At 38.9% G+C, this 8,430-nt stretch overlaps 1 protein-coding gene across 1 annotated transcript; it reads left to right on the top strand.

Moving 5' to 3' along the window:
- Positions 1-484: 484 nt before the first annotated feature.
- Positions 485-880, top strand: LOC147480491 (uncharacterized). Its single transcript, XM_086578675.1, has one exon. It carries the CDS (start codon positions 485-487, stop codon positions 878-880), a length of 396 nt encoding a protein of 131 aa, XP_086434801.1.
- The last annotated feature ends 7,550 nt before the right edge of the window (positions 881-8,430 follow it).

Here is an 8,430-nt window from a genome sequence, read left to right on the forward strand (position 1 = left end):
TTCAGTCATAAAGGAGTGTGAGAAAATTATTAGAAACTTCATTCGGTCTGAAAATCCTACAGAAAAAAAATTCATGACTTTGAACTGGGAGAAAACATGTAAGCCACAAGAAGAGGGTGGACTTGGGTTGAAGAGACTCAAAGACATTAATCTAGCTATGCTGATGAAGTTGTCTTGGAGTTTAGAAAATGATAATAATTATTGGGCAATGTACATGAAGGGGAAATATGGTGCAAGAAGTGATGAGTGGACAAAATACAAGACTTCTACTATATGGCCAGGTATCAAATGGGCTCTCAAGGAATCAAAAGTGCATACAACCTGGGTCATTAGTACTAGAGAAGCTATAAACACATGGAAAGAAAACTGGACAGGAACCGCAGCTTTCACTCATGTATTTCAGATGACTGATGATTTTTAGGGGCATTGCAATTCAAGACTTAGTGAATGCATACGCAATGGACAATAGAGTTTCCCTGCTGAAATGATTCAGATATTGGATGCCGTTGGTGTCAATGTTAATGACCTACAAGCCCCAAATCCCACACAAGATGATGTTAGGATCTGGATGCCATCTACCAATGGCAAATTCTCAGTTTCTACAACGTTAACACATGAAGCAATTAGAAAGAAGGTAGAAAAGGTGAGCTGGCATACATTCATTTGGAAGGCCAAGTTGCACCCAAGTACTCAAGCCATTGGCTGGAAAATCTTTCAAGGGGTTATGCACACTGATGACATGCTTAAGAAGAGGAATTTTAAAATTGCCTCTAGGTGTTGCCTGTGCTTGCACCATGAGGAGACACAGGAACACATTCTCTTCAAATGCACTTTCGCACAAGAACAATGGAACTACTTAAAGGAATCATTCAAGTTGTAGTCTGACATCTACTCGAGGACAGATGTTAAGTTCTTAACTTTTGTAAGTCCAGGAGCCCACTCACAAAAGACTTGGTCTTGCACAACTATTACTTGCCTTGTACATATTTGGAAGACAAGAAACCGAGTTCTTTATGATGGTGGGAAGGTTGAGAAGGGGCATGTCATAATACATATCAAAAGGGCTATTCTAAGAGCACATGAGCTCTCTGGTGCCACCATGGACAACACCCCTCTGGAATTGGAAGCACTTCATGCCTTGGGACTGAGGAACAAACTGAGATGAGTACCAAGAATTCTTGAGTGTTATTGGATTGCTCCATCACCTGAATACTTAAAAATCAATGTGGATGGCTGTGCTCGAGGCAACCCTGGTCTAGCAAGTTGGGGAACACTATTTAGGAAGCATACAGGTGAAGTTGTTGGAGTTTACATTGAGGGAATAGGCTCAGATACAAACTATGTGGCTGAATCAAAAGCTATTTTTGAAGGTATAACTAAAGCAATTGAGATGGGGTTCACAAAAGTATGGGTGGAGTCGGACTCCACGACAGCAATTAAAGCATTCCAAACTAACTTAGTGCACTGGAAAGTTAGAGCAGATTGGGAAAAGACTAAAGGGAAGGCAGATATAGTTCTAACAAGCACATGGAGGGAGGCAAATTTCGGAGCAGACTTGTGTGCAAAGAAAGGAGCGACCCTAGCAAAAGGTCAGAAGCAATGGTGGGAGAATAGACCTAATTTTGTTTATAGGGTAGAGAATCATCATTCTACTTATTTCAGATTTATTTCTTAAAAATTTCGGAAATGTATGTTGGAATGGTCACCCAGGGCCTTTCCAAAATGTATACTGCTTTTTCTTTGCTATCAAATACAATTACCCTTTAGCAAAAAAAAGATAAAGTGGTTGTAGGATTTTGTGGCAACTACCATAGAGTTATTTTGTTATAATTATTTTGTTAGAATGAGTTGTCACATTTTAATAACAAAGATTTTAAGAGTTATATCAGTTTTAGGTGAATTTTCTGTAACTAAGTCAATTTTTAACTCAGATTGTCAAAACACAAACTGGCACAGAGTAGAAAAATTACAATATATGTAGTCTTGTCTCTTGTGGACAAATTGAGCTTCAACCTGTTCCTAGTTCTTAATTTCTAACTTGGGATACTTAGATCTTCAGATACTCGCAGCATTAGATAAATTGCTATACTAACTTACAGGTTATAGATCTAGTAAAACATGAGTGCACAGTAAACTCTTACTGGAGGGACCACACCACCAGGGAAGGTCAGTTAACTATGTTTGAGCATTTTGGTACTGTGGTCTTGGAAATATTTAGTTTCTCATTCAGGAAAACCTTGATAGGCCTCTCATTGGCCAGTGAGCCCATAAGGAATGTACTTAGGAAAGGAAAAGCAAACAACATTGGGATGGTAGCAGACAGAGTAAGCGCTGTAATATATAAGTGCTTTTAGCACAGCATACCTATGCTTTGGTTAGAATGGCAAGAAATCTGCTCCGTAAATTCGATCAATTCTCTATCTTCGGCACCGTCCCATATTTCAGAGGCACCCAATTGCAAGTCTGTCTAGTATGTCAGAAACCTAACCCAGGGGTCCCTAAAGAGACTTGAAATGGAGACCGCTCGTGAGTATTAGTATGTGTTCACCTATTTGTTAGCAACCATCAATTGGTTGGGCGAGAACTTGAGAAGCATGGAATGATGCAATGTGAGTAACGTTTCCGAAACAGTTGACTACTCTTAGAGTCCCTTTAGATTGTCTGCAGTAAGTTTGTATAATTAGATTCAAACCCAAGGCACAGCTTAGTTTAAGTGTTATTAGAGGACCACTTGTCCCAACAGATAGCGTTTGCTGGTTCGACTAGATAAGCTCGCCAGTTGCCCCGTTCCAGCACCCCATATTTAAACTTCCAACTAAGTATTGCGAGTTGCGACTAGCAAAAAATTATTATATTCAGAAATATATGCAAATTTCGGTTAAGTACAAATTGACATGCAAAGCAGAAAATTTGCTTTGGTTGCAGATATTTGTGGACAAATTTCAGCTTCAATCTCTTCCTAGTTCTAAATTTTGAAACTGTCATACTTTGATCTGTTAGCTAGGCACTCACATTGTTAGCTGAATTGCTATACGAATCTCATCTTACATGACAACATGATGCAAGTTTTAGGTCAGAAAGCATGAGCGTCAGCTAACTATTACTGATCCAAGTACCCGTATACCAGAATTAGGGAAGGCCAGTGATCTTTGGGCACTCCCAGATATTTGTTAGAGCATTTTGGTATGTGGCTTTGGAAACGTTTAATTTATTATTCAGGGAAACCTGATAGGCCTCGTTTGCCAGTGAGCAGCCCAAAAGGAATTATGAACAGAAAAGCAACCAACATAGGGATGGTGGCAGGAAAAGCGTTAGTGCGTATTTATGTCTTTTAGCGCAGATCCGCTGTGCACCTATAAGCTTTAGAATGGTAAGGAAGTCTGCTCCGCAAAGTTGAATCAATCGCTCAGGCACCTGCCCCTACATTGGGATTTGGGAGGTAGGCATCCATACCCACCCCCCACACACAACAAAAGAGACCTAGGTCGTACTCAGCCGCCTTCTAGGGTCAGCACTCAGATGCAAATTTTACCATTCCGGCTGTCACAACTTAATGTAAAATTACTTTAAGATTTTAATACAAGATGTTTGGATGGTTATAAATATTGGAAATATTATGCGCTGAGTTGGCCATTGAACTGATCTGACACACTGCCTGCACAATCATGGCCCCTTCTGAATGAATTATCATTGCATTGTTGTGTAAATTTTTCTTGGGCAAGTCTTTTCAGTCCTTGTTCGACTATTTGTTAGAAATCCTAGAATTATCGTCTATGATTGGTTGGCGAATAGAAATTATGTTGTAATATACTAGTAATATCTTATGTTGAATTCTATGTTAGTGGTGATGCTAAGAGAGTTGTGACATTGATATATTAGAAAAACCAAGAATAAGAACAGAGAAGACTAGAGATTGATTAAGGTTAGAGAGTTCTTGTATTTGAGATTGTTTGTTCTTTTCCTAGAGTTACATACTTATACTAACTTCAGACATGATAATAAAAACTACTAGATATGGATGTCCACACTTATAGAAACGTGGGACTTTCCATATTGGACATATTCTAACACTCCCCCTCAAGTTGTAATTACGCAAACTATGCAAATTACAGCTTGGATTACAAAAAACAAAAAATAAGAATATTGCTCCCCCTTTCGCATAGAACTGTCTGTAGTTGAAGAACCCGAACAACTGTTGAGACGTTCTGGAGGTGAAACTGTTGGTGTAGGCAATGACCTAACATGAATACTAAAGGTGTACCACAGTTACAAACTGAAATCATAACACCGGTTTAGTGGCGCGCTGCTTGGCTACTACTTACTCCATTCGCTGTTATGGCTGTCATAATATAAATTGAAAACAATAATACTGACTTAATGTGTGCTTCTTGGTTGCTACTATCAATATCACTGTTAATGTTAACAAAATACTATTATGGGTACTCCTGAATACTGAATACTAAATACTGGTGCAGTTATAACTTGACTGCTACCTGAATCCTGATGAGTGCAATTTAGGCTTGACTGCTATCTGAAGCCTAAATTGCACTCTTCCCAGAGTTACATACTTATACTAACTTCAGACATGATAATAAAAACTACTAGATATGGATGTCCACACTTATAGAAACGTGGGACTTTTCATATTAGACATATTCTAACACTCCCCCTCAAGCTGTAATTATACAAAATATGCAAATTACAGCTTGGATTACAAAAAACAAAAGATAAGAATATTGCTCCCCCTTTTGCATAGAACTGTTTGTATAGTAGTTGAAGAACTCGAACAACTGTTAAGACGTTCTGGAGGTGAAACTGTCGGTGTAGGCAATGACCTAACATGAATGCTAAAGGTGTACCACAGTTACAAACTGAAATCATAACACCGGTTTAGTGGCGCGTTGCTTGGCTACTACTCACTCCATTCGCTGTTATGGCTGTCATAATATAAATTGAAAACAATAACACTGACTTGATGTGTGCTTCTTGGTTGCTACTATCAATATCATTGTTAAGGTTAACAAAATACTATTATGGGTACTCCTGAATACTGAATACTGAATACTGGTGCAGTTATAACTTGACTGCTACCTGAATCCTGATGAATGCAATTTAGGCTTGACTGCTATCTGAATCCTGATGAGTGCAATTTAGGCTTGACTGCTGATAAGAGCCCAAAACTGTTGTTTTAACCCCTTAACAATAATATTTTTAGACCAATTATGCGAGTAATAAATAAGAGCTAATGCTAATTACATGCTTTTATGTATTTTAGGAATTAAAGTCAATTATGTGTAGAAATGTGCCACTTTGGCGATATAAAGGAGCAAGGGTTGGTTGCTAAGAAGTTTTGTGATTAAAGGCCAAGATGGGCAGAAACAACACACAAAAGTAAGCAGAATTTCCGAAGACCATATCTTTGGACTCAGGCCTCGGAATTGGACATACCTTACGTCAAAACGACCGTCTTGGAAAGAGTTTTCCAATAGTCCAAACTTTGACCCAATAAGAGGAGTAGAAGTGGACGAAAAACCTGTTGATATCAAAGCCAGCTGAAAAGGGCCCTGTGGACTGAAGAAATTGGGCTTTGGGCTCGATTTTCGACCCAAAACATGGACCCTCAGCCCATGCACGAAAATGTGGATCTGGTCTCTTCCATTTCCACACACAAGACTGAGCTCAGAAGTATCAATTAGGTTAGGATAGAAAGTAGCTATTAAAGCTTAGTTCTAGATCTAGTTTTTCAATTAATTAATTAGTTGTTATTTTTGTTTTAATTTCAGTATTGAATGATTGTTATTTAGTTGTTAGATCAATAAAATATTTAGTTCTTGATAATCTAATTTTATTTTTCATTAATTATTAGTTTAAATTCTTAGATTTACTGATTTGTCATTATTAGTTTAAATCAATTATTGCATGAGTCGTTTCCATTTGAGTTTAAATAAGCAAAGTTCCAATCTTTTTATGATGTCTAGTTTTAATTCATATGGAAATGATAGTTTGATGAATCAAGGCTAAACCTCCATTAGAGGGGTTTGATGAAACCTTGATGAAAACTTGATTGTGTAGTGTAGAATCGTTGTAAGAGTCTATTCCACTCTAGAAGGTCGTTGATTCGCCATGAGAATGGGTGGACTTCCTCACATGCTAGTTATGAATTGGTAGAGATGCCATGTATAATTAGGGATTAGAACGACCAATTCTTACCGTAAGAACGTAAGAATTGGATTACAACAATCTATGCTAGTTCTTAAGTTGGATTCAAGGTGGATTCAATTCCCCCCTAATTCTTATTCTAGATTCAAACTTTAGTATTTCGTAGTATTTCGTAGTTGAATCATTATAATCCCAGTATCTTGTTAGTATAAATTGCATCGTAGTATAATTCGTAAAACTCTCATTGACTTTGGTAGGATTGATAGTCGTAGGAAACTTGAATGCTAAAGAACTAGGAGTGGAATGAATCTTCTATTCCAACTCTACTTCAATAGTATCGAGAGTAGAAATCTTTGATAAATAGTATACGATAAATTTTAGTTTTACTTTCGTTTGATATTCATTATTTATTCGGAGTATAATTGTATTCAATTTTATCGGGTAATCAAATGGCGCTGCTGCCGTCTTAGTTCCCTTTAGTATTGTTTTCTTTAAAATTGTTTGTTTTTCAAAGTCCCATAACCCACCCACCTTTGTTTGATTCTCACTGTGGTTGTCCGTTTCAGGACTGAAAATTTTCCTCGAAGAATTACACGGAGCGCGACCCGCGCCCTAGGCAAGCAAAATTGGAGTGCCACCCGCGCCCAAGCGCCTAGAACTCCATGTTTTGGCTGAGCGCGACCTGGGCCTTGCCAAGGCAAAACACGAGCGCCCCCCGAGCTGAAGCGCCTGGACCTTGAGGTTTTCCCTGAGCACGACCCACACCCTACCAAGGCTAAATTGGAGCGCCACCCGGGCCCAAACGCCTGGAACTCCAGCTTGACCTGAGCGCGACCTGCGTCCTCAACTGAAACTGCTCGATTTCCACAAGTTTGTTTCAAATTTCCATTTCTTTCATAGTTTTCAGTGTTTTAACTTGTTATACACACTGAGCACGCGTAAACAAGACGCTATTCATAAAGCTTAAGCAAAAGAGGCATTCGTGTACTCTTTTCTTCCACACCTCGCATCTCCCCGTTAGAGGTTCATACTAGCATATCGTAATTGTTTGGAGTGTTGTTGTGTTTCGTTAAGATTGGCTTAGCCTTGCATGAGATTAAGGTCAGGCCGGAGAAAAACGCCTAACGTAATCAACCGGCAACGTCAACAAACACGCCTTTCTAGTATACCATTCACTACACCTCTAGCTAATATACCACACACACCACCTAAAGTAATGGTTGAAGGAAGAGAGTCTCCTCTCTATGACTTTTACAAAGCCTTGAACGATAGCCCTAAATCTTGCATCGTTCTATCAGACCCATGGGGATTTCCGAATCCCCCCAAATATATTTAATTTGTTACCCGTTTTGCATGGGTTAGACCATGAAAAGCCTTATTAGCACATGCATAGGATTGACCAAGTCCTTACTACATTCCACCATCCTACAGTTGGTGCTGAACAAATTAAACTGAGGGTATTTCCCTTCACTTTAGCCGATAAGGCGGCGTCTTGGTTAACCGCCCAAGCGCCAAATTCTGTGGACTCGTGGGCTAAACTTGTTCAACTGTTTATAGAACATTTTTACCTACCACTGAAGACAGATGAAATGTTTTCCAAGATTCATTTCTTTGGACATAATCCTCATGAATCGTTTTCAGAGGCTTGGAATCGTTTCACCGATCTACTTATAGAGTGTCCACACCATAACCTCGCGAAAGACACGCTAGTTCGTGCCTTTTTCAAGGGGCTGTTACACCACCACAAGGAGGTGTTTGACATAATGAATGGGGGTAGTTTCCTAAGTAAGGGAGCCTCAGAGGCTTATAAATTTTTAGAAGATCAAACTAAGCGTAATAATAACTCAAGGGTAGTGGCGATTTCTCTGTTTATTATTTCTTCTACAACAGTTAAAGCCGCCGGTATGTTTGAGATGAAACCCGATCTGGAACTTAAAAATTTAATCGAATCTCTAACTAAAAAGGTAGAGGCTATTTCTGTTCAACAAATGACTATCCCCGTCATGAATGTCAACTCCAATCCATGTAATTTATGTTTGAGTCCAGAGCATCCCAACTCCTATTGTCCTCTCGCTTATGAACAGCAACAGTCACAACAAGATAATGTTTGCTCGATTAATAGTTTTCCTATTCCTAACGCCCCTTAGAGCTAACATCCCAACTTCAGTTGGAGAAATAATCAACAAGTAACACCTCCAGGGTTTAATAATCAAAATGTTAGGGTATCAAACAATTATAACCAAGGCCCACCACGACAAGGTCAAGGACAAG

Source organism: Coptis chinensis, chromosome 8, assembly GCF_015680905.1.
Source record: "Coptis chinensis isolate HL-2020 chromosome 8, ASM1568090v1, whole genome shotgun sequence".
Taxonomy (NCBI): Eukaryota; Viridiplantae; Streptophyta; class Magnoliopsida; order Ranunculales; family Ranunculaceae; genus Coptis; species Coptis chinensis.